At 43.5% G+C, this 27,913-nt stretch overlaps 1 protein-coding gene across 1 annotated transcript in view; it reads right to left on the reverse strand.

The window, feature by feature from the left end:
- LOC132303192 (cyclin-dependent kinase E-1-like) overlaps positions 1-27,913 on the reverse strand; it is a 97,943-nt gene that overhangs the window by 20,460 nt on the left and 49,570 nt on the right. Inside the window, exons 14-15 of the mRNA XM_059800352.1 lie at positions 22,914-23,135; positions 22,758-22,827 (exon numbers count right to left, since the gene is read on the reverse strand). Coding sequence (XP_059656335.1) covers positions 22,759-22,827; positions 22,914-23,135 — 291 coding nt within the window. The 3' untranslated portion in view covers position 22,758. The remainder of the gene's footprint in view (positions 1-22,757; positions 22,828-22,913; positions 23,136-27,913) is intronic.

The raw sequence follows: 27,913 nt of genomic DNA on the forward strand, positions 1-27,913 counted from the left end.
GCTCGTGGGCAGGAAGGAGAGTTTAGAGGTGGCAGTCAACACGATGGAGCTCGTTAGGACTTCACATCTCCCGAAGGGCGCTCGTACGTTTGGGCCAAGGACATATGCGCAAGTGCTGATGACCTGCGAGAGGCTGGGTCAGCTGAAGAAACCGTGACGAGGGCGTCACGGAAATGGGTGGGGGAGAATGTCACGCCCCGCCTATGGAGGTTGTGCCACGCAGGCGACACGCAGACGCTGAGGAGGACGCTGCATGGCAACTGCATGGCAAGTGGAGTTTCTAGAGTCTTCCGGAATAGTCTAGAGTTATGTGGAAGTTTCTAGATATGTGTAGAAATGTGTAGAAGTGTGTGGAAGGTTCTAGAGTTCTCCAGAGTTGTGTGGAGTAGTATGGAGAATTCTAGAATGTTGTAGATACTAGTAGATAAGTATGGAAGTGTGAAGAAGGTGGGAGAAGATTCTAGATAATCAATCTCCACCGTTGGTTAGAATGCATCCTAGCCGTCCATTAGGGATGGGGATGCCTATAAATAGAGGTAGGACTTCATTTTGTAGGGAACAAGTCCTGGAGTGAGTCTTGAGAGCCTTGTAGAGAGCTTGAGTGTTAGCCTTGTACAAAGCATTCTTTGAAGTAATAGAAGTGTTCTTTCCTTGCCAACTTAAGTGCCTTAGTGTGTGTGAGTGTGCAAGCCAAGTGAGGAGAGGGCGAGGGCAACTACAACGCTAGTAAGCGCACGAGGGGAGTGTGTTGGCTAAGGTGTGCACGGGAGTTAGGCTGACCAAGTACTTACGAGAGTGAAAGCAACGTCTTGGTGCCGCACGGGAGCAGCTAAAGTGGTGTTGAAACTCTAAGCCCGTGACAGTTGGTATCAGAGCAGGTTCGTCAAGGGAGCTTTGTTGGAGTAGACATGGCTAGCGGAGGAGACCACCAAGTCCACGTCTTGGAGCAGAGCTTGGAGGAGAAGCTTGCCACACACTTAGTCTACACGGAGACCAAGTTTAACAGGCTTGAGAGAAAGATAGCGGAACTCTACGAGCTGATTGACGGCATTGCCAACAAGGCGCGAGAGAAGGAAAGGGACTTGTATGATCAGGTAGACGACTTGCGCATGGAGATTGCCGAGTGCAAGAAGGAGTTCTCCCAGGCGCGCGAGGTCGTGATGAAGCCAAGGAAGAAGAAGGCGCCGGAGCCCAAGGAGTACGATGGGGCAAGGAATGCGCGCCAGATTGACAACTTCTTCTGGCACATGGAGCGGTCCTTCGAGTGCATGGAGATCGAGGATGATAAGGAGAAGGTGCAGACAGGCACTATGTACCTCACGGACACTGCCGCTCTATGGTGGAGGCAGCACTTCACCGGTAGAGGCGCAAGAGCAGTTGACACATGGGAGGAGTTCAAGAGGCAGCTCAAGAGGCGGTTCTATCCCGAGTGCGTTGAGGACCTCACCATGATCAACCTAAGGCGCCTGAAGCAGAAGGGCAGCATAAGGGAGTATGTGAAGGAGTACTCCAACTTGATGCTGGAGATCCCAGAGATGCCGGAGCGGCAACGTGTGTGCTTGTTCATTGATGGGCTGCAGTCTTGGGTGGCCACGGAGCTAAGGAGGAGGGAGCCTAGAGACTTGGCATCCGCAATGGCTATAGCGGAGCGCCTCGAAGACTTTAGGCGCGATGACAAGAGGGCCACGTCTCCCAGGAGGGACCACGGCAAAGGTGGGAGAGACCGGCGCTTCAAGAAACGGGGCTCGCCCAAGTCTAGTGATGATGAGCACAGCGATGAGGAGAGACGCCCACGCCATGATAAGGGCAAGGACCATGGAGAGAGGTCTAAGGCTAGTGGCAAAGGGGAGCGCCGCAATAAGGGCAAGTGGGAGCCGAAGTGCTACTTGTGCGAAGGGCCGCACATATTGCGACACTGCCCCAACAAGAAGACCATGAGCGCCCTTGTGAAGGATAAGGGCAAGGGCAGGGTGGACGATGCGGGCAGCGATGAAGATAGGTGCATGGGGGTTATGCAGATGCTGAGTAGCATGGCGCATAACACCAAGAAGAAGGGCAAGGCAAAGAAGGTAGCTGGGGTGCGCTATGTGAATGCGCAGGTTGGTGGCAAAGCCGTGCAAGCGTTGGTAGACACGGGTGCTACACACAACTTCATTACCCCGGAGGAGGCGCAACGACTTGGCTTGGAGATGCGCAAGACGGAGGGCTGGATCAAGGCCGTCAACTCCGAGGAGGCACGCGTGAGTAGAGTGTGCAAGGAGGTGGAGCTATGCATGCAAGGATGGAAGGGCAAGGCTGACTTCCAAGTTGCGGAGATGGACGACCACGACATGGTGCTGGGGCTGGAGTTCATGGACAGGAACAACGCCGCGCCACTACCATGCCTTGGTGCGTTGATGATACTTGGAGGCGAGGAAGGCAAGGCCGCATGCATGGTGCCGCTCGTGGGCAGGAAGGAGAGTTTAGAGGTGGCAGTCAACACGATGGAGCTCGTTAGGACTTCACATCTCCCGAAGGGCGCTCGTACGTTTGGGCCAAGGACATATGCGCAAGTGCTGATGACCTGCGAGAGGCTGGGTCAGCTGAAGAAACCGTGACGAGGGCGTCACGGAAATGGGTGGGGGAGAATGTCACGCCCCGCCTATGGAGGTTGTGCCACGCAGGCGACACGCAGACGCTGAGGAGGACGCTACATGGCAACTGCATGGCAAGTGGAGTTTCTAGAGTCTTCCGGAATAGTCTAGAGTTATGTGGAAGTTTCTAGATATGTGTAGAAATGTGTAGAAGTGTGTGGAAGGTTCTAGAGTTCTCCAGAGTTGTGTGGAGTAGTATGGAGAATTCTAGAATGTTGTAGATACTAGTAGATAAGTATGGAAGTGTGAAGAAGGTGGGAGAAGATTCTAGATAATCAATCTCCACCGTTGGTTAGAATGCATCCTAGCCGTCCATTAGGGATGGGGATGCCTATAAATAGAGGTAGGACTTCATTTTGTAGGGAACAAGTCCTGGAGTGAGTCTTGAGAGCCTTGTAGAGAGCTTGAGTGTTAGCCTTGTACAAAGCATTCTTTGAAGTAATAGAAGTGTTCTTTCCTTGCCAACTTAAGTGCCTTAGTGTGTGTGAGTGTGCAAGCCAAGTGAGGAGAGGGCGAGGGCAACTACAACACTAGTAAGCGCACGAGGGGAGTGTGTTGGCTAAGGTGTGCACGGGAGTTAGGCTGACCAAGTACTTGCGAGAGTGAAAGCAACGTCTTGGTGCCGCACGGGAGCAGCTAGAGTGGTGCTGAAACTCTAAGCCCGTGACAATGGGCTTGGTCCTGGGCTGATCTTCCATCACGTGGCCCCAATAAAACATTTGGGATGGGCTTGTTATTTGGTAATGAAATAAACAAGGAACTATCGGGCCTTCTCTAGACCCTCCTTTTAATCCCTTGGGGGACCCGGAGCCCAGACCAAACCAATGATCCAATAGGCTTGGGCCTATGAAGCCCATTATTTAAAACAGTCCCGTCATAACCATTTCCCAGCCTGTCGTAAGCCTGTCCACGTGTGTGGACATCCTTAGTATGCGCATGCATACTACTTATAGTTCCCTGTACCCCACTTGCAGACGAAGCGTTAAAACACACGCGTCTCTTTCCTTGAGAACTGAGAATTATCTGAAACTCCGGCCGGAAAGGACTACGATGCCTTCTATTGCTCGGCTCCTCGCACCCATCCTATGGTATGGATCTAACATATGAGTCGATGGAGGCTTTCAGAAGGATGGATGGTGATAATTCCTCCCCCAATTTAACTTTGAAGGCCACTCTCTGATCTTCAACGAAAACAAAGTCCGGGATCAAATCTTTGTTAGCAACAAAAAGAACAATTTTCTCTCCTACCACCATATCATCCACCTCCACGTCTTGAAAACCACCACACAAATTCCCTATTGCTTCGAACAACATCTGACATCGAAGATGAAGGGGTAATCCGTACATCACCACTCGTCTTCCCCTTCTCCTTGGTCTCACCGCCAAGCAACCGACTGCAAAATACCATACATCAATGGACAAACTAGCAGCGCCCCAAATCTTCCTGCCATAACTGAGAACTCTTTGTGCCTCTTTCTCCGATGGTAGTCTGAACAGAAGAAAACGATCAGGCAGGGTTGAAACCTTTACCCTATACGCGATCTTCCACGTTTGCGTTGCCTACATCTCGATCAAATCAATACTTAACATATTTCTATCGAAGCGTCCAACAAAGCAAGATTTTAAAACTGATTCTCGCCTAGCCGTACTTTGATAATCAACCCTAAAGGTCCTACCATCTGCAGTTGGGAAGCTTTCAACCTCGCCGTTGAGAATGAGACGTGGTAGATTCGCAACTTCAAGGAACGATCCTCCCATAAATCCTAATCCATGTTCGCATCAACAATCACCAGGAATCCCTAATCGCCCAAAAATCGCCTTTGACAGAGAGGAAAAAGGTAAAAAAGTCAAAAAAGTCGAATTTATTTTACTTGCATTACTTGTTAAAACTCGGTTTTGCCGTTAAAATCTCAAATTTGTATGATTGCATATCAGCAGCCTTATCATTCGAGCTCTATATCATGAATAGAATTCATGAAGTGTACCATTTTCTTAAAATGAACCTGTGTACATCTCTTTCACGATTTTCCATTGAGTTCTTCTATTCTTGGGTGTTTTTCCAACCAGTAAAATGATGGGAGAAAATTAAACTATTCCACTAAGAGGAATGCTTTAGTGCACATATTCTTTCTGATGGACCATTAGTGTGTTTAACATTGCTTGTCAACTAGGAAGCATAGAGACTTGGATGAAGGAGCCATATACATGTGGGACACCAACATTCCATGGACATGTTGTTAGGGGCTTATTTGTTATTACTTATATAATGTTGGGGCTTATGTGTAATTTCTGAAACTTGTTATTATAAATAGAATGTTGTGGAAGGATGAAAGTATTCTTTTATTTTTTCTCTCTTTTTCTCTCATCTGCTTTCTTCTCTTTTTCTTCTTTTTCTTCTTCTTTATCACTTACTCTTGATTTGATTATATCTTAAAGTCAATATGGTATCAGAGTATGGTTTGTAAAACTCTAGGTGTGTAGTTGAAACCTTAGGGCAAGTTTGTGTAAACCTTAGTGGGCATTTGTTTGCAAGGAAATAGTGTTAATCACATCTACACGTACCGTGAAGGGAAACATGCTGGAATCTACACGGTCGCCCTACTCTAGCTCCTGCTCATACAAATGCTAGGCCAAGGCCTGCTCCATTCAGGGGGTTATCTATGGTAAATACTACAGAGCGTGAGACTGCTTCTACTGGTCATGCCTCCTAAGGACCACCGAGTTCTTTGTATGGGGTTGACCTTGATGCTTTCCGACATCTACTAACACAACATTCCTCCATTTCCACCTCTAACTTCACTCAAAAAGAAACCTCTCATTCGGCACATCAGGTTTCCACATTTTCTGGTGGGCCACCCTGAATCATTGATTTAGGAGCCACTGATCACATGACTAGTATGGCATTTGATTTTTCTTCATACAGTTTATGTTCGAGTAAGGATAAGGTTAGAGTGGCTGATGGCTCCTTCACCTCCATTGCGGGGAAGGGCCACTGTTTCTGCCTCTCCTAATCTTACCTTATCCTCTATTCTTCATGTCCCAAATGTTAACATTAAGGATTTCATCTAAAGGCAATCTAGTTGTTTTAATGATTACAAATCATTAATGATGTTTAAGGACTAATGTTTACATTCAGTGTTATAAATATTCACATTCAAAGAATGACCTCAATGAAGAAATAAAGATCATTCCAAGTATTCCATTACTCAAAATCACATCAAGAAAAGCAATGGATGCAAAGAAGACTTAAAGTTGCAAGAAACCAAATGCAAAGTCCATCCAAAGATAGCTTAGACTATAACGAACACGAAAGCAACTCAAAGAAAGGAAGAAAACAAGATTACCTTAAAGCCTAAACGATCATGGACAAAACTTGAAGAAAGGGGTAAATAGCTTGGTGAGTGCTAGCTTAGATTGTAAAATTATTTTTGAAGTAACTTCATTTGAAAGCTCATCTCTTATAGGACCATGCTTATCATTATATCATTCATGAGTTCCAATGACCATTAGCAATAGACTATGAACTTCATTCACATATATAATAGACATATGAAGTCTTTGCTAAAGAATGAGTTAGTTCAAGCTTGCTTAAGCTTTGAAAAAACTCAACATTTGAGCTAGAATGCTAGGACCATGCACATCAATCACATTATTCATTTTGGTGTCTAGAAAGTAAAGGTTAAGGCTTAGAACTTAAATTACTCATTTATAAAGCCTTCATTACCATGACTCAGTAAATAAACTCAGGACACTTTTCATACATCTCATGATAAACTGTTTTTTTTTTTTTTTTAGCTAAGTATGAAAAATGGATTTTTGAAGCAAACATATTTTCAAAATAATTTTTTCTGGTAATTACTCCTTACATTTTAAATAGCCTAATGTGATTTTATAAGAATTTATTATCCATTCTACATTGGCCTACATGAAGAATCAAGTTTTACCAAAACTGTCAAGAACCCAATTTGTACTGAAACAAAATTTTACATTTTGATTTAGTTGGATTTCAATTTTCTTATATTTTTATTGAATCTAAATGGGGGGTACTTCCTTATTTACATTGTAAACTTAAAGTATACTTAAATGTTTTCAATGACACTAAGGTATGCAGAAATTCTGGCAGAGAGTCTAATCTGAAAACAAAACTGTAAGCATAGATTTTCTGAGGGTCAGTCGACTGGTGATAATGCCCAGTATGTGGCAGCCGGCCGACAGAAAAACTAAGAGTTGGGTTCTGAGAATCATCATTTCGACTGACCGAAGAAGGCTGTCAGTCGACCAAAAGTGTACCATCAGGCGACCGACACTGAGACATAATTTGAAATAACGGCTAGTTTGACCATTTAACCTAATGGGACTTTACCATAATGCCCCCAAGTGGCTATATTCTTCAATGGGGCTATAAATACACAATGTTTGGACATTGTGGGTATGCAAGAGAGCTATAGAGAGACCTCCCTTTGGGGATGGAACTTAACTATCATTCTAGATAGAAATATCTTCTAGGAATCACCATTGAAATACATATTGCATATCATTCATGTGATTCATCTTGCAAACTTAGAGTTGAGCTTTCATTTGATTAATTTATTTGTAACTCTAAGTATGAGAGCTTTGATTTGTATATTTGTCTATTTGAGAGACATTCATTGTAAGCTTCATTATATATCTATTCTTGAGAGAAGAAGACCAAGAGGTCATCTTGGTAAGGGAAAGCTTGCTTAAGCTATTGTAAAGGGTTGGTTTGACCCACCGAATTGGTGTGATCCAAAGGAAGACGAAAGGAGGTTGTTCTCTTAGCAAGGAGAAGCATGGTCATGCTTCTTGTGAAGGTTTGCTCTCCACCCATAAGGACGTGCCATAGTGGAATCCTTGAGAGGTTTTCTCAAGGCATGGATGTAAGCCGAGGTTGTACCGAACCATGTACATCGCGTGTCCTTTGGTTTGCAATTTCTCTAAATCTTACTTTCTTTATTTCCCTAGCATTTTCCATTTCATAATCTTAATGCTTTATTTATGAATGTTATGAGATGGACATCTTAATTTGAATTTATGAGCAGGATGGGATGTATGCTTGGATTAAGTGGATTGTATTGAGATAGTTGCTTGAAGATATCAAACTGAAGATGCAAGAAATTCATTCTCCTTTCTCTCTCTAGAATTTTTACACTTCTCCCTCTAGAATTCTTACACTTCAATAGAAAAAATCCCCCTTCTTATCCACCCGTAATGGTCTATTTATAGACCATTAAAAATATTCTCACTAACTGATTACATTGGGCCTCTATTCAAGGGTTTTTCTTCCTTTTGGGCCTGACTTTCCAATGGGCTTGATCTTCCTCAGTGGATCCTCCAAGCTCGGCCCATTCCGTGGTGCTTTTGCACGGGCCATACTTCAATTGTTCGACCCGATCCCATGCCAGCGAGCTATAACCGGCCCATACCACTTACTGCATCCTCAACTGCCCCCATAATTACTCCCTATTGATTAGGGGGTAATTATTAGAGGCTGCTAATCATGACCTGACGGCTCGAGAAGATCGCGTGGGAGAATGGATGGTTAGATTTGGGGGTCGGCGTTTCGAGATTCAAAAAACTCCTCGCTTTCCTGACTCCTCGGCCCTCGGGCCCACCTTGTCTTTATAAGCCTCATAGATGTTCCATCGATTCTCTTTACCATCTCTATCTCACTTTCTGTTGTTCGAATCTTCTCCGGCGATTTCTTGCAAAAGATCCTCCTTCCAGCGACCTTGCAGTACTCTTTGCCGTTTCTCACTTTCTGAGGTTAGTTTCATTTGTATTTTTCTTTCGGAAGACCTCTTTCTCTTCCTAAAAATCTTCATTCATTCTCACCATGACTGTAGATCTAGATGTTCTTCGCATGAAACTTCACCTCCCTGACGATATACAAATTAGAAATTGCCCTAGAGAGGTGAATATTAGAACCAGTGCTGGCCTTCTTCCCGGCGAGGTTCTGTTTTCACACCTTCATCTTAACCTCCTTAGGTTCCCTTTGCATCCCTTCTTTTGTTATGTTTTCAACAAACTAAAACTTTCCCCTTTGCAAGTAAACCCAAATTTCCTTAGGATTTTGTCTGTTATGCTACTTCTGATCCGTGACAGAGGTCTAGATCTGGACCTCATAGATCTTCCCCTCTGTTACAAGGTTAGCAAGATCAGAACTAATGAACCGTTTTACCACTTTTTTCCCATTGAGAAGAGGTCCATCTACACATATAAAATCAAATCCGAGAAGGGTTGGAGGAAAAATATAATTGGGGTTAGGGGAGCTTGGTTCCCTCCAGCTACGGAGGATTTCCCTATCCCGAGCGCTTTTGGAGAGTGCTCTGTCTCTTCTTATAAGAAATACAAAACCCATAAGAGTGACTGTCCTTGCGAGATTTGCATTCCCCGTTTTTGTACTTTCTTGTGCCGTTCCTTAGGCATTCCTTGTGATGATTTGAGCTACGGTGTGTGCAGGGATAGGGATAACTACCTGAAGCAGTACGTTCTAACCAACGTTCCCTCCTGCTCGGACCTCCTTCCTTTAGACAACCTCCTTGCTCTCTCAGCCCTCAGCAAGACAATGAGTCAACTCCAGATCCCTTCCTTTGGCAGGAGGAAAACTGCCCCCAGGCCTGTTATCATCCCTGCAGCAAATTCTCCACCAGCTTCAGCATCTTCCTCTGCTACCCTTTCTGATACCACTCCTTCCACCGATCCGACCGTGACGGCTATTGACCCGGTCGCCAACACAGCGACCGCCAGTCCGAACGTGACCCCCTCTGTCAGCAATCTTCCCGGCTCTACTACTGCTTCCGCACGGGAAAAGGCAAGAGGAAAAAAGCACCAGCCTGATAGTGCCCTCAGCGTTGATGATGTTCCTTTGTCACAGAGGGTTAGGCCCTCTGGGCCGAATGTGAAATCTCTAGCAAGGCCTCCTCAGACTAGGCCCCCTACCCCTTCTGGGCATGCCTCTGCCTCAGGAACGGCACCATGGAACCCTCGCTTCATTCGAACAGACGGATCGTCTGTAAAACCGAACGAGACTATGTTCAAGGATGGTCAGACCACTATGACATACTACAGGAGCATGTGGACTCCCAAGGACATTGAGGTAGCCAATGTTCAGCCGATTTCCCTTATCTGTCATGGAGATAACTTCTGTCTCTTAGTCAATAAATCTTTACACAGTCTTTACACTTAGTTTCTTCTAACCATCTACTCCGTTTAACCAGTTGTCCTGTATATCTCTACAGACCCTGTACGGGATGATGGCTATGCAGAAGCAGGTTGAGCTTGTGAACGCCAAGGTTCGTGCGTTCTCTAACAGCCTTAATGCAGCGAACAAGGAGAACGATGCTTTGGCTGCTCAGAAGACCGGGTTGATGGTTCAGCTTGGTAAGGTTGAAAAGGAGAGGAACTCGCTGAGGAAGGAGACCGACTCTCTTCAAGATGAAAGGAATGCATTGCAGCTCGAGAAGAGCGTTTGGCATACCGAGCGGGAATCCCTTAAGGCTGAAAAGGAAGAACTGCTATGCCTTCTGAGTGATGAGCAATCCGCTCGGATGGCCTTTGAGAAAAGGGCTTTGGACGAGTGCAATGCTTTACTCGACACCATTAGTAGGGTAAATGGTGGTATGCTAGCTCGGTTTTCCAGAGTTGGGGCCTTCAGATATGATCAGGGGTTCCGAGAGGGTTATGCCGATCGTGTTCCGGATGAGGGTCAGACTGTGACTACCCCTGATGATGTTGACAGGGAGCTGGAGATTAACCCTCCGAGTATTTATGCCGATCCAGACTCCACCGCTGCTGAGGGCATATTTGATGAGTGCCAAGAGATTGCCTCTTCCCGGATCACTCCTACTCCTTCTGCTGCTCTGACTTTGGACATTCTTCCTCTGTCCACCGTGACTCCATTTGTTACTGCTGCTGAAGATAACCCTCAGCGGAATGATTCTTCCAACGCTATTGAGGGTAGGGCTCAACAGAACGATTCTGTCATTCACCTCGACTCTCCTCCTCGTGAGGATGGTGACACCAACAATGATGAGGAGACTGTCTAGCACCATCAAGAAGCTGACGAGGCAAACGCTTCTTAGTTAGAACCTTTTTGATGTATTGACTTTCCTTCTTTTGTATTTTTACCATCTGTATACCTCATCGTTTTTGTAACTCTTTAAACTTTATTATTAATGAGATGGCCGACTTCTGATCAAACTCTTTCTGTAAATTCTTTGATTTAATGATATGATCTGGTTCTTCCCTGTATGTCAGTGGTTGGCTTTCAGCTAATGTGTCACAGTAAAAGTATTTTTTTGTGCAAGTTTTTGGCGTTCGGCTCATAGTGCCAGCTGCCACTTACTTTGCTTAGGTGTCTGGCGCTCGGCTAGAATGCCACTTGCCACTTTCATTCTTTTATTTCTTTTGGCAAGTTTTTGGCGTTCGGCTCATAGTGCCAGCTGCCACTTACTTTGCTTAGGTGCCTGGCGCTCGGCTAGAATGCCACTTGCCGCTTGGCTTTTTATTTCTTAGCAAGTGTTTGGCGTTCGGCTCATAGTGCCAGCTGCCACTTACTTTGTTTAGGTGTCTGGCGCTCGGCTAGAATGCCACTTGCCACTTGCCACTTAGTTTTTTATTTCTTAGCAAGTGTTTGGCGTTCGGCTCATAGTGCCAGCTGCCACTTACTTTGTTTAGGTGCCTGGCGCTCGGCTAGAATGCCACTTGCCACTTGGCTTTGCTATTTTTACTTAATCAACCTCTTAAAGAGGAATATTATTTTTATAAATCTCAGAAACTTGTACATTCGCCTGTATTAAATTGAAAATGAACAAAATTCAATATTGAAATTCAACTTTTTATTGATAATACCTCTTCAGAGAAGTAGCATTCCAAGGCTTGTTAACCAGCCTTCCGGCCATGGTCTATAAGGTATATGCCCCCTTTCCTATGGCTTCTGCAATTCTGTATGGACCTTCCCATGGTGGCATCATCTTTTTTACTATCCCCACCTTCTTTTTCAGAACTAGATCACCCGGTGTAAAGTCTTTGTGCTTTACTTTTTTGTTATGGCTATTCGTAAGCGTCTGCTAGTAGGATGCGAGCCTTACCGCCGCTGCATCTCTTTTTTCCTCCAACAAATCGAGGTTAAACCTCAACATACTGTCATTATGCTCTCGGTTCCACGCCGAGCTTCGAACAGTCGGAACCAAGTGCTCGACCGGTATAACTGCCTCGGTACCATACGCCATGGTGAATGGCTTTCTCCGGTCGGTCGCCTTAGGGTCGTTCTGTAATCCCATAGGACATTCAGCAGTTCATCTAACCATTTTCCTTTCTTTTCTTCAAGTTTCTTCTTGATACAAGCAAAGATTATTCTATTTGTGATTTCCGCCTGTCCATTGGCCTGGGGGTGACTTACTGCCGCCAGCTTTTGATTAATTCCATATTCCTCCAACAACCCTCTTACTTGCTTACTGTCAAGGTTGGTCCCATTATCCATGACGATTGACCTCGGAACACCAAACCGGCAAATAATATTACTCCAAATGAATCGTCTCCCATGAGTTTGAGTAACGCTCGGGTACGGCTCTGCTTCCACCCACTTAATAAAGTAATCTGTAGCCAGCAGCACATACTTGTTCTGAGCTCTTGCAGTTGGTAGAGGACCAACCACATCTATCCCCCACTGTGCGTAAGGCCATGGTGTGGCCATTACGTGCAAGTCCTCAGGTGGTTGGTGAATCAGTGGTCCGAACCTTTGGCACTTATCGCACCTTCTGGACAATTCTTCCGCATCTCACGACATGTTCGGCCAGAAGTACCCTTGCGTCATTGTTTTGTGCGCTAAAGACCTCCCCCCTGAGTGGTTTCCACATACACCTTCATGAATAGCTCGTAGTATCTGCCGAGCCTCTGTGGGGGCGACGCACTTTAAGTACGGTTCGGAAAAAGATCTTCTGTACAACTGGTTATGCACTATGGCGTACTTTGCAGCATTCGATTTGATTTTCCTAGCCTCATCTCTTTGCTCAGGCAGAGTACCATCCCGGATGTAAGTTATGATCGGATCAATCCAGCTTGGCTCATATGGAATAACATTCACTTGCCAAGGATCTGAGCCCGAAGGTTCTTCGAAAATGGATGGCTGGTTTAATATTCCTACTGGAATCACCCTTGCCAATGTTTCTCCAGAACCCGAGGCACTATATGCTAGCCGATCGGCATCCTCGTTATGCTCCCTCGGAATTTGAATGAATTTAATTTTTTCAAAGTTTTTGGCCTCCCGCATAACAGCAGAATGATATGCTTCCATCGTTTCATCCCTGGTTTCATACTCACCATTCACTTGCCGAACAATTAACTGTGAGTCACTAAAAACAGTCAAATTCCTGACCTTCAGCTCCTTGGCAAGCTTAATTCCTGCCAGCAGTGCTTCATACTCCGCCTCATTGTTCGTGGCTCCGAATTCAAGCCGAAGCGCTTGACTTAAGGATGTACCTTCTGGCGTCTGCAGTTTGATCCCAATGCCTGCACCCATCTGATTTAAGGATCCATCGACGAAGAGTTTCCATAAGCAACCACGAAGGTCTTCCTCCATGTCCTCTGAATCACATTCTAGTAAAAAATCTGCCACCGCTTGCCCTTTGACTGCTGTTCTGGGTTCGTATGTGATATTAAATGAGCTTAACTCTATGGCCCACTTCGTCATTCTTCCTGAGAGATCTGGTTTGTGCAAGATTATTCTGATAGGGAAAGTGGTTAGAACGATGATAGGATGGGATTCAAAATAATGCCTGAGCTTTCTTTTCGCATGCACTAGCGAGAGTATCACCCGCTCCGCCTTTGAATAACGCCTTTCGGCCTCAATCATTGTCTTGCTAACCTAGAACACTGGATATTGCTTCCCTTCTGCATAGCGGATCAAAACACCACTTGTCGCGATGCTGGATACTCCGAGATATAAAAATAGTTTTTCGCCCGGTTCTGGAGCTGACAGGACCGGAAGGTTCTGCATATACTTTTTCAGAGCAGTTAACGCTAGGCGCTGTTCATCCCCCCAAACTTGCCTGCCGTGGCTTTGTATTGTGTCAAAAAATGGTTTGCAGCGATCTGACAATTTGGAAATGAACCGGCTCAGTGCAGCGAGCCATCCCGTAAGTGTTTGCACTTCTTTGACTGTCATCGGCTTGGCATTCTTAGTCAGAGCTTCTGCTTGGGCAGGGCTTGCCTCGATGCCTCTGAGATTAACCACGTGCCCCAGGAATTGGCCAGAACTTACACCGAATGAGCACTTGGTTGGATTGAGCTTCATTCCATATTGCCTTAACACATCAAATACGTCTCGTAGATGTTTCACATGGTCAACTTTCTTCTTACTTTTACCACCATGTCATCAATGTAAGCTTCCACTGTCTTCCCTATTTGTCCTTTAAAAATTTTGCTAATAAGTCATTGGTAAGTTGCTCCGGCGTTCTTCAGTCCTAATGGCATGACTTTGTAGCAATACGTCCCGCGTTCGGTAACGAAAGAAGTTTTTTCTTCATCAGCAGGGTCCATGGGGATCTGATTATAACCTGAATAAGCATCTAAAAAGGTCAAACGTTCATATCCAGTAGTTGCATCCACCATTTGATCAATCTTTGGCAGCGGGAAGCTATCTTTCGGACAGGCTTTGTTTAAATTGGTGAAATCAATGCACACTCGCCATTTCCCATTCTTTTTCTGCACAACGACAACATTTGATAACCAGTCAAGGTAGTACACTTCTCTTACAAACCCCGCATCAAGCAGCTTGTCAAACTCCTCGGCAATGATCCGGTTGCGCTCGGGAGCAAACCGTCACTGCTTCTGCTTTACAGGTTTTGCATTGGGATTAACGTTCAAGGAGTGACAAGATACAGAAAGATCGATCCCTGGCATGCTTAAGTGACTCCATGCAAATACATCTGCGTTTTGAGACAAGAAATTAACTAACTCTTGCTTCTCCTCCTCAGCGAGTCGTTCCCCCACTCTGGTTGCTCGTTCCGGTCGGAACTGATCGATCTGCACATCAACCAGGGGTTCTTCAGTCAAGTCCACTGGCTCCCCCCTCCCCATTCTGATTGGAGGGAGGCTCCTGTAATTGCTATCTCGGACTTGCTGAACGAATGGGAACTTTCCCTTTTCCGGCATGTTTCAGCGTTACTGAATAACATTCTTTAGCTGCAACCTGGTCCCCATGAATGTCAATCACTTTGGTCCCATCTGGCCCCAGGCATCTCATTACCTGATGCAGAGTGGAAGGAACACCTTGAACTCTGTGGATCCACCCTCTGCCCATCAGAAGATTGTAAGAGGGATGAATTTCAACAACCACAAAGGTTTCCATTAGAACCCTCTCGGCAGCATGTACCGCTACCTCCACCGTACCGACGGGCTCCACTTGTTTTCCATCAAACCCTAGTAGAGGATTCCCAGTGGATTTTAGCCGATCCTACTTGATCTCGAGCCGATCAAATGTATCCCTTGGCATGATGTTCGCACCACTTCCAGGATCAATCAGAACTCTGCGCACCAAGCATTTGGCCACTGTCAAACTTACGACCAACGGGTCCTCATGAGGGATCTGAACACGCAATAGATCTGTTCCGTTAAACTTTATCTGCGTTGATGCGCTCTGTTGGTGCAGAGTGTTTACACTGCCTATCCTTCTCTTCATCTGTGCCTGGCGAAGGCGTGTTCGACACAATTCATCTGACTCTTCAGCAGGCTCAGGCCGACCGTGAATTGCATTGATTATTCGGACTGGTTGAGTGGTGTGAGAATTCGACTTCTAATTCCTCTTCACGTGCTCCATTGGTCGGTTCTGTTCCACCGCTGGGCCTTGAATATAACTTGCGAACTCCCCTCTGGCTATCAGCATCTCTACCTGTCTCCTTAGGTTCCTGTATTCGTTAGTCTGATGACCAAAGTCAGAATGAAATGCACAGTGCTTAGACTAATCCCTCTGTTCGAGGGGTTGTCTGATTGGTAAAAGAGGTCGGAACTTGTCTTTATTTTCTTGGTACAGTCTTGCTAAGGTAACTTTCAATGGAGTAACCAGTTCTTTCTCTCTGGGCCTCTTCTCAGATTTCCACGAGGAGCGCTGCGGCTGAACCTGCTTTTGTCTGATCTTTGCTTTGGTCTTTTCTTCCGTGGATATGACGGATGTCTTCCGAGCGTCTGCCGCCTCTTCTTCTTCCAAGCGCACAAATCCATCGACTCTTTCATTAAGTTCATCCATAGTTTTCGGCGTGTTCACCACCAAGCTTGTGTGGAATTGGGTGCCACGAGTCATGGCCAGTATAAATGCTTGAACTGCCGTTGAAGGGTGACATTCAATCACCATGCTCTTGGTAAGGTTAAACCTGGTTAGGAAACCCTGGAGACGCTCATCAGCATGCTGCTTCATTGTGAATAGACTCGAAATGTCCTTCGCTGGATGCTTATTTCCATAATATTGGCTTATGAACCAATCACACAAACTTCGGAAACTATCCACTAAGCCCCTTGGCAGGTTCTTGAACCAATTTAGAGCTGGTCCAGCTAGACTCGTAGGAAAGCACTTGCACATCAAAGAGTCATTCTCAGTGTTCAGAGCCATTTTCAACTGGATGTGATACACATGATCGATCGGATCGGTCGTTCCGTCGAACAGAATGAAAACGGGCATGGAAAATTTCCTCAGACTCGGAGCATTCAGAATCTCATCGGTGAATGGTGAATCAACCGTTCGAGTTGCTGAACGGAGTGCTTCATTTTCCCTCTGGAACCCCGCGGTTGCTCTCTGGTCTACAGATCTCCTCTCTGAGCAGTGATAATCGAACGTCGTCATGGAAGGCCAATAAGTCGGATCGAATGATCTGTCCTCAACAAAGTCTCTGCGCCATGGAGGCATAGCTTTGTGACGATCCAACTCTATTGCTTCACCTCGGCTGAGCGTTTCTTGATGTGGATCAAAAGTCATTGCTTCGCTTCGCCTGATCTGCTCACGCCGTGGATCCACGTGAGTCGATCCTTCACGATCATCAATACGACGAAGATTTGGTGGCAAACCGTCTGGCCGGATTTCCTCGCGGTGAGGATCTATCAAATTATTTCCGATCTCCTCGCCGTGATGTGCCGCATCGGTACGTGCACCTTCTTCTCCTACCGGGAGCGGTCGCGGAATTACTGGAGCTTCTTGAAGCTGCATTTCAGTCCTTAGATCCGCATTTTCTCTCCGAAGAGCTTCGATCATGCTCATCAACTCATCAAGTTTCACCTACTGGACGTTTTCTACCGTATTGGAGTTCTCACCCCCTATCATGATTCCGGATCGAAGCAAAGGCATGAATTACGAACTCCGAAACAGATCTGAGCGTCACCGATGCAAATTCTGTTAGATTTGGGCTCAACTTCACCGAATCGTGGTCACCGTTTGCTAGATCTGAGCTTTTCTAGCTTTGAACTCACTGGATCTGACTGCAATTGAACAAATCACAGTTGTGTCATTCCGAAGCAAATGCCTCAGAATCCACAATAAGCAAGAATTCTCTCTGAACAAACTACAATCTCACTGATCTGGATTCAACTTCCAGAAATCAAACTGTGTGCTCACAAACTTGATTGAACTAACATGATACTGATCAGGCTCGAATCGATCTTCTTCGTCGTTCCCACAGACGGCGCCAATTGAAGATGCAAGAAATTCATTCTCCTTTCTCTCTCTAGAATTCTTACACTTCTCCCTCTAGAATTCTTACACTTCAATAGAAAAAATCACCCTTCTTATCCACCCGTAATGGTCTATTTATAGACCATTACAAATATTCTCACTAACTGATTACATTGGGCCTCTATTCAAGGGTGTTCTTCCTTTTGGGCCTGACTTTCCAATGGGCTTGATCTTCCTTAGTGGATCCTCCAAGCTCGGCCCATTCCGTGGTGCTTTTGCACGGGCCATACTTCAATTGTTCGACCCAATCCCATGCCAGCGAGCTATAACCGGCCCATGCCATTTACTGCATCCTCACAAACATGAATACATTTCTTCATTAGCAAAATGTTGTTGCACACCAAGTGTTTGATAGAATGTATATTCAACTAAACCTTCATATTTAGAGTTTACATGCTTGACAAATATTTGATATATTTCTTATAAACTCTATAATAAGGCTTTTCATGACATTTGTACCTTGAGCATAATTTACATCAATATTATTCAAATGTTTGTCCTTAGTGGTTAGTTGAATTACATGCATTGGTGCTTGAAGTAATCTCATTTATAATTTGAATTCAATGATGCTCATACTTAATTTTACATCTTACATTGCATGATTCAAAGAATGAAATGAGATGGCCATTAGCTAAGGCAACACACTTATCAAATGTAGTAAGCTAATTGTTATACATTCCTAAGGTTAAGAAAGTTTTACACTACATTCCACTAGAGAAAGGCATTCATCACAATGAATCATAGTTTGCTCTGGGGAAAAGAAAGAGTTAGTATCTAACTATTGTCCATAAGGGATATGGCTTGTACTCTTTATACTGTGCTTATTGAAAGAAGTTATTATGTAACCCTTGAATGGCTAATGAATTGTTTCTTTAGCAAGATAAAAAGACAAATAAAAGCCCCCAAATACTTGGGTAACACCAAAGTTTACCAATAACCTCCTTTTTGTCAATCACATTACCAAAGGCTTGAATTGTAGTGTAACCTTTGGGTTTCAGGACTTGGACACGGGGAAGACTGGACGTGAGGATAATGGCTTGTATTTGCTGAACGCGAGGCCAACTTCTTATTATGTTGAAAATCAATCTAGTGTTATGGTAGCACTCTTTTGCTGCCACCTGATCTCCCCATATGTCAATAATCTCTCGCCCATTGGGGCCAACGCATCTCATGACTTGATGTAGAGTCAATGGGACTCCCTCCATTCGATGGATCCATCCTCGACCCATAAGTAGGTTATAGGTCGGGTGGATGTCTACGATCATAAAGTTTTCCTTCAAAGTTCTTTTGGCCGCAGTGACCAACAATGTGATCATGCCAATAGGTTCTACCATTCTTCCATCGAACCCTACCAAGGGGTTGCCGGTGGGTAGGACCTGATCTAGGGCCAGCTTCAGCTGGTCGATTGTCCATTTTGTTATGATGTTGGCACTGCTGCCAGGATCAATAAGTTCGCGCTTGACCAAGCAATTCGCTACTAGTAGGCTGATCATCGGTGGATCTTCATGTGGGTGCTTTACCCTCTTGAGGTCTCCTTCATGGAAGGAAATCTATGCATAGTTTAGCCTACATTCGACCGCATTGATCTCACCTACCCTTCGTAGTTTATGTGCTTGCTTGAGTTGAATCCTGTAGGATTTTTCAGGCTGTTCGTCCTCTTCCGGGCGGCCATGGATCATGTTGACAACCCAAACGGGTTGACTATCTGTTGCAGCATTTGGGGTTGGTCTGGCTTGCTCGGATTACCTCTGCTGGCCTGAGTTGGCTAGATAATCGGTTAGTTTGCCTTTGGTTATTAATGCCTCCACCTGTTTTCTCAAACTCCTGCAATCATTGGTTAGGTGCCCAAAATCACTATGGAATGCACAGTGCTTACTTTGGTCCCTCTGTTCCAGCTGTTTGATTGGTAGAGGGATTTGAAAGATGTTTCTGCCATTTGTCTCCTGATACAATCTTGCCAGTGTTACTTTGAGAGGTGTTACCTTCTCAGTCGTTCGGGATTTTTTCTCAGGAGCTCTTCCTTCAATGCTCAGGGTTCCCGTTGGGCTCTTGAGGTGCTCGGGCGTTCCTTCAGTCGACTTTCCACCATAATCAGAGTCGCTCTCTGCTATTTTGTCATTTCATTCTCTTCAAATCTAATGTAATTTTGCGCTCTTAAATTTAACTCCGACATGTTGGTTGGAGTCTTTTCACCAACGAAGAATGAAAACGCGTACCTTGTACCATGGCTATTTTGAATGCTTCTATGGCAATGTCTTGGTTGCAATCCGGGATACCCGAGGATTCTATGTTGAACCGAGTCAGAAAGGTTTGTAGGCCTTCCTCCTTCATTTGCCGAATTGTGAAAAGACTGGCGGTGGTCTTTTTCTATTTCTTGTTGCCGCAATACTTGGCTAAGAAAGCAATACACAATGCCTCGAAATTTGAGATTGATTTGCATGGCCGGTTCTTGAACCATTCCAGGGCCACTCCCGTCAAACTGGACGGACATATTTTGCACATAAACAGATCGTTTCGCGCCTCTAGGGTCATCTCCTAAGTGTAGCGAATTAGGTGCTGGAGGACGTCTCCAGTTCCATTGAATTTGATGAACTTCAGCATAGTGAACTTTTTAGGCCTTGCAACCGGTTCTATTTTAAAGGGAATTTTGATTATTGAGGCGGTGAACTCTCTCGCCATGTCTTCGGGTGTTTGGGCCTTCAGCCTTTTGATACGTTCATCCATTTCCCTTCGGAATTTTGTGATGAAGTCACTCCCTAGCGATTGCCAATGGGGACCCACGCATCTTTTCTTCCTGACTCAGCATGATCTTCTAAGGTTGGGACCTTGGTGGTTCGAGGTTCTCCCATTATAGAGTTTTCCGGGATGCGGGATTGGCTCACTGTCTCTTCGGCATCATTTCAATCCAAAGTGTCATTTTGGACGTTGAATTGCTACCATGGAACCCTCTGCTGCGGAGGAGGATTATTGAGTCCGGGCGCCAGGGGTGGATTTGCTGGCTCATTCTGGCATTCGAGTCGTAGGGCGATCAGTGGATCATTCTGTCGAGCATCGACTCGAAGTCCTTCCTTTTCCTGGCGCAGAGCATTGATTTGTGCTATGTTGGCTTTGTTAGCTTGTTTGAGTGCGTTAATCTGCTCGGCGCTAGCTTCATTGGCTTGCTGAAGGACGTCAAATTGTGCCTACATCTCTTCATGCATCTTTTGAATGATTTCTTGCTGTTGTGCTCGTGCAGCATCTGATCCTGTCGCCATCCCGGAGCGATGTCGCATGAAAGTGAGTGAAAAGGCTTTTTGTAAACGATTCCCACAGACGGCGCCAAAGTGTAGGTGCAATTTTTCACACCCGAACACTTGAGAAAATTTACTGAAAAAAGATTATGAACAAGAGAACAAAGACACACAGATAAAATTGATAGTGAGAGCTATATCATTGGAATTCGATCTTCTTCTATTCTTATTCATGCTTTACTTATAAGCCTATACAGAGATTTACATGGAACCGTTACTGGCGGTTTTTGGACGTGGGCGTTTATGGCCCTTATATTGCAGCCCTCTCTTTTATGGTGGGCGTTATGAAAATTTGAGCTTGTCGAACTTGGGCCATTCCCTGGTCTTCTTCTTGTTAAGGGGAACTTCCTTCGTTAATAGGGCTAACTTAACATTTTTTTGGACCTTTCTTATTACGCTTCTGGCTTGTGTTAGGCTTCAAGGCGATTTTGGTTAGTTATTTATTGATACGTGGTGTATTCTGATTGGTGGGGAATTTACCCTCCACAAAGTAAGTAGATCAAATTTTACTTGAAATTCACGATTGTTGAGTCTACCTCGGTCACTGAATACGAACTCCTCATCATCAGAAGAATCATTGAAATAATCCGCATAAGCTGGAGGCCTACATGGATAATCAAGAACATAACCCATATCCAGTTGGCTGCGAGACATGTCATCAGCGCAAACTCGAACTGAACCACTAACCTAGTTGCCACCAATTCCAAAACCAGTTGCTACAACTGATCTTGAATATGCATGGCTGCCCAAGGGGCCTTCACTCTGTGATCATTGTCGGCAAAGTGGGTGCTATCAAAATGAGCAATCGTCGTCAACCCAGGGTAAATCAAGGCTCTAATACCAACTGACGTAAGCGGAAGCGATAAATTTGTTCACAAGGAACGGGTTACTTAGAATCCACAAAGTAGGGTGTCTTGAATCTACAAAACAATAGATAAATTCAGGTAAATTTGATATTGTATTGAATAATTGAATGAATAAATTAAATTCTGCATTTTGCTATACACGTATTTATAATAAAAGAAAACCTAACACTAGAAGGAAACTAAAAACACAGGGAAACTAATCCTAAAAATAAGCCTAAAAATAAATTCTCTCTAAAAATTCTAAAAAAAATAGATAAAAAAACCTAATCAAATAAAACTACTAAATATAAAATCTCAGAGCATTCCGACTTCATTAAGGTCTTGAACAAAAATCTGAAATAATTAACAGCCTACATCAACAACTCTCCAAGATTAGTTGGTTGGTGAATTCTCTTATAATATTGTACACTACATCATATGTCAGTCAAACGAATAGCACTTGCTACCTTTGAATTTATCTTTGTCTCCCTTTTTATCATCCATCGCCATTGGTTTGTCGTCCAATGCCTCTTCTAAACCCTGCTAAACAAATAAATCTTGCATCCAAACTTGCCAAAGATGAAGTTCTTTCTTCCATCAAATTTTATGACCGCGTACTTTACATCTGTACTAGTTGCCGCCATGGCTCTTATACCACTTGTTAGGAATTAATCCCCCAGGATCTCACACAACAAATATGCAATGGCAACAAAGAAAAAATAAGAAGGAAAGCACACACGCAAATAAGACAAGATTTACATGGTTCGGCAAATTGCCTACATCCACAAGCAAAGAAAGAGTAACTTTTTTTATTCAAAATATGGAGATTACACACACTCTCTCTTCTACTCTCTCAACTCAACTCTCTCACAACTAAACTCACTCTTTCAACACAAAACATGACTTTATTTATAGAGCTCCTAGCCCTAACTTAGTGAGGAAAAATGCAAATCCTTGTTGGGCAAGGAATGGAACCACTTGGGGCTCAAGTATAATTACTTTGGGCCCAAGCAAAATATTCCAAAACCGATACAACTCAACCCCCAACCCAATAAGAATTTGAGACATACATAACGAATAACAATATAAATTTTAGCATTAATTTCTGGCTGCAGGGAAAAAGGGGTTCCATGCAACCAAGACAATAGTATCTGAAAATTTCCATATATTTAACCAATAAAAATATAATAGTAACTTTCTCAAAAGCTTACATGGGTGTATTCAATAATACAGAGGGCAAGAGTAGCATTACCTCAAAAGCGTCTGGACTTCTGTTGTTGAGGGTATCCGGTCATTCCCATCCCTTGGTCTTTCCTTCTCAACTGTTCCAGAATAATGGGATATGCATCAGAAAAAATAGGAATAAACACATCCATGACAAGACAAGTTCAGGTTGGACTGACATAACCTGCTGCGGTTGATGAGCCTGGGCAGCAACACCCCGCTGCATTGGAATGCTACCGGGATTCATTCCACTACCAATCCCACCCTGAGAAGTGAGATTATAAGCTGTCATGCCCTGAGGTTGCATCCTTTGCATGCCAACCATTGACATTGGTCGAGGAACAGATCTGTTTGGCATTACATGGGGACCTGCCATGCTCCCGGAAACTGCATTTCCAGATGATACCTGGTAAAAAGAACCAAAATATGACGGACAAATGCTTGAGTACACATTTCAACATGGAAAAATAAACTTTTGTTCTCTTGATTGAAAATGTTTGGAGTGATGCAGTGGTGCTCCTTGTACTCCAGAATCATTGTCTGTGAGACAAGCTGAAAGGCTGTATATCATTTACGAGTTCCGGCAAAGAAGACAAGGCACATAATAAAATTTTGAACAAAAATTATTATTAATTATCGATATAAGAAGTGGAAGAGACTCAGGTTCACATGTCTGATAGGAGTACAAGATGTCTAACACTCCGTTGCAAGGATCTTAAAATGTGGGTGACTCCAATCAAAATCTTCGTTATAGAATACCAAACTAGCTAGAGAAGAATCTGGGTAGTAATAATCTCAGTTGTTTCAACTATGAAATCATTTACACATACATAAGTGAGTGGAAAAAGTTTATAATAATCAAATAGTGGCTACTCTCTTGCCCAAGTTTTCAAATATGTAGGAAGAACCGAAGAACTACAATCTAAATCTAATTATTTGCATAGAAACTAGAAAACACTACTAGAAATAACTTTTTACCCTATATATAGTTTGTAAATTTCTTTATCATTTCTCCACAAACCAAGGAATGCAATTTTTTTTTTTTTTTTTTATAAGTTAAAATGTATTAGAAGCGTTCAAAAGGGGAATGCATCCGAAGAATACATAGACGCTGGAACCCCAAAAAAAAGAAAAAAACAGGGATCCTAAGGGACCCAAGGAGCCCAAGAAAATCAACAATCTCCTCAATGGATGTACAATTTCTCCCCATCCCCCAACAAAACAAAGAACTAACAATGCGGAATTTTAAAGTTCCTATGGGAGATTCCTCCCCATCAAAAGATCGACTATTCCATATTTATATTTTTATCAACATATTAGAAGAAAACACACTCCCAGATGCAGATGAACAACGCTATAAACTCAGCCACGGAGAAGCTCCATCTAGTGGAATTCTAGTATTTTATCCAGTATAATAGGGAAATCCAGGCATCTTTCTCTGAAATATTTACCTGAACATTTCCACTTCACAACGTTATTGCATTATACTCTTACTTCAACTTCGAATGTTAGCCTCCACGTTCTGGAACACCGATGAGAAAATCCTAATCCTAATCGCTTCTCCAAGAATGATTGGAAAACCATAAAATGACTCCAAGGATTGGAAAGAGAGTGAGTGAAAACATCACTTACAAGATCGATCATATACTAGGCTCCATTGTGACCTGTAGGTCACAGGTTCAAAACAAGGAAAATGCCTCTCTACAGCGGGGGTAACGCTGCGTACATCTAACCCTCCCCAGACCCTGCAATGGCGGGAGTCTTGTGCACTTGGTCTGCCCCTATTTTTGGACCAATGTGGGTAAAGTTAGGCCAGAGGTCAACACCAGCTCGAGCAACATATAACATGCAGCAATTGCTAAACCCAATCAATACTCAAGTCATTTAAATGCTTAAAACCAAATTGCACCTAAAGAGCAACACAATAGGGCCCAAATTATAATAGCAAAAACCTAAAATTCTAAAAGATCAGACGTAAATAGAGAAATATCAAATAAAAGACTTCTAATTAACACAACTCAACAAACCTTACAACCGTTGAGAGGTCCGCTACAATAACAATCTTTTCAAGTCTGCTATAGAAACATAACCACTAACATTCCATGCAACCTTCTTGCGGATCCCATGTCAAATAATCCTCCATCAGTCCATTGTGATTCGGAGTCTTCCATTGTTGAAGGTTAGTGATGTTAGGAGGCATAACTTAATTAGTGGAACACCAAAATTCCAACTCAAATTTATACACAATCCTTATAAAGTTCATTACATCACCTAATCCAAAATCCAATATCTGCATCAAATTCATCCCCACAATATTTACTATTGAAATTAGCAATCAAATATATTCCAAATGATCCTTGATTTTCTGGATACCTTCAATAGCTCTTTATCACCTGTAAGTTTATTTTTCCAGTGATCTCTTTGTAGAAGTTAGGATTTTTACTAACATAGAACACCAATCCCAGTTACAGGCACCATGATTATGCCAAGCTCACTGTTTCACAAATTTAGATCTTTTAGGATACAGAGGATTTTAAATAAGAAAAGGAGGAAGACAACCATCAAGCTAAAACCCTAAGCTCTAGCTTGCATGATTCAGTTAGTGAACGAGGCATCATGAATTTCTTAGTTGACCCCGTGGAACTCAGTTTATTCAATCCTATGGTAAACGATACTGTTAGAATGTTTATATATATATATATATATATACTTATGTTGGGTCATCATGTAATTACATATAGTTGGTAGGGCCCTTGTGTTATTAGGTTAGTCTTGTATCTTTATATAAGCCTATGTTGGCTTAGGGTTAAGTGATACATGAAAGATACAGATGTCTGCACTCTCTCTCTCTATCTCATGATTTTGAATATGGTATCAGAGCTATACGAATTCATGGGTGTGGGAAACTATAATTGTGTTGTTCTTGTATAAGATCAGAATCATGATCGGAATCACGATTGTGGTGTTGGTGTCTATGCCTCGTTCGTCGTCGTGGGCAGGAATAAAAGCTCTTCATTCATCGTCGTCAGATCTGAAGCCTCGTTCGTTGTCGTCATTGCCGCTTTGGTTGTCAGCAAGCTCGCCGACATCTACCGTCGTTATTTGCAGAGGTGAGGTTCATTGATTCGTGGTTCTTTTTGGCCGGAAGTTGCAGAGGTTTTGATTCGGTATGGTCGCTGCTTATTGATTCGGCCGTTGCTTGTGATTGGGTCGCCATTGCCTCCACTGTGTTGTTCCCCGGTGTCTGTGAAGTTGTGAAGAAGAAGAACCGTGTATGGCTACACGATTATGCTATTCCAACCCTAGTTTACTAAACCGGATAGCCCAGATCCGACCCGTTTGCCCAGATCCGGCCCATTTGCCTATATCCGGCCCGTTTTCCAGGTTCGGCCAGAATACATATTCTGATTTTTTTTTTCTTTTTTTTGGGTTCAACATGTCGTCCAATTCAGATTTGCTTTCTCCCATATCAAGTTGTCATTCTCCCATGACTTCTGTTAAACTCAATGGGAAGAATTACATATTGTGGGCTAAATCTGTTACAATTTTTCTCAAAGGTAAAGGTCTTGGTAGCCATCCGACTAAAGATAAACCAAAGGAAACTGATGCTTCTTTTGATGCATGGGAAAAGGAAGATGCTCAGACCATCTCTGTGATGTTAACCAGTATTGAACCCCAAATAAGTTCAACATTACTTTATTTGGATACTGCAAGGAAATATGGGAGAGGTTGAAGCAATTGTATTCTGGGACAGGTAATATCATCCGTGTTTATGAGCTCTGTAAGCAGTACTTCAATCTTGAACAGGGAAATCACAGTATAGAAGAGTATTATTCAACAGTTATGGGAGTCTGTGAGGAGTTGAATATGTATCAGCCCATTACTTCTGATGTTAGAAGTATGCAACAACGCGAGGACTTTAATGTTGTCCGCTTTCTTACTGGTTTGTCATCAGCATATGAGCCTATTCGTGCACAAATTTTGGGCAATCCCACACTTCCGTCTCTTGCTGATGTGTTTTCTCGACTCAGTGAACTACACTTGCAAGTGGCACCTCAAATTTGAATAATGGGCAGAGTGGTGAGTGTTCAACATTGGTAGTTTTAAAGGGTGAACATAATGCTTACCGTGGAGGTCGTGGGGGACGCTCCACATATGGTAGTCGTGATTCACGGGGAGGATGTGGCCGTGGCAGGGAATCACGAAAATGTACTCATTGTGGCCTTTCTAATCATACTGTGAATTTTTGTTGGGACCTTTATGGCAAACCATCTAGTTATGCAAATCAAGCTTCCTCTACAAATGATGTTTCTTCTGGATCTCACCATGTAGCTGAATCAGATACGATCACTGTTCCACGTGATGAGTATACTCAGTTTTTGTCTTATCAGCAAGCATCTAATTCATCTTCATCTTCCACGGCTACTTTGCCAAGTCAAGTACTGCACCCACATGTCTATTATCTTCCACTCGCAGTCTTTGGATCATAGACACTGAAGCATCCGATTGTATGACTGGATGTTCTTCTCTTCTATCTGACTTTAATTATGTACCTCCTTCTCAAAGTGTTACTCTTGCTAATGGTTCATCCACTAAGGTTTCAGGTTTGGGGACAACTCAACTTAGTGATTCCTTGTCTCTCTCGTCTGTTTTATATGTTCCTCAGTTTCCCTTTAATTTAATGTCTATCAGTAAGCTTACTAAATCTCTCCAGTCCTCTGTTACATTTTATCCTACTTCTTGTATGTTTCAGGATCTCAAGACGAAGAAGACGATTGGTACGGGGCATGAAGCTGGTGGCTTATATTACTTTGATTTTGCACCTTATCCTATGGCTCTTCAGTCTTCTCTGTCTCCATTCTAGTGGTATTGTCATCTTGGTCACCCGTCACTTCAAGTTTTGCAACGTCAAGTTCCTCGTCTTAGTCAGTTGAAGTCCTTGTCATGTGAAGTTTGTCAACTTAGCAAGCACCATGGCGTGTCTTTCAAGTCTAGGGTTAATAATCGTGCCTCTATTCCTTTTCATTTGGTTCCTTCAAATGTATGGGTCCAATAAAGTATTCTTCAATCAATAAATTTCATTATTTTGTGACATTTGTGGATGATTATTCTCGCCTGACTTGGTTGTTTCTAATAAAAGATCGTTCTGCGTTAATTTTAATTTTTCAAAAATTTCAAAAAGAA

This window comes from Cornus florida, unplaced genomic scaffold, assembly GCF_030987335.1.
Source record: "Cornus florida cultivar Cherokee Brave unplaced genomic scaffold, ASM3098733v1 CherokeeBrave_3.0.0_Hap2_Chr04, whole genome shotgun sequence".
Lineage (NCBI taxonomy): Eukaryota > Viridiplantae > Streptophyta > Magnoliopsida > Cornales > Cornaceae > Cornus > Cornus florida.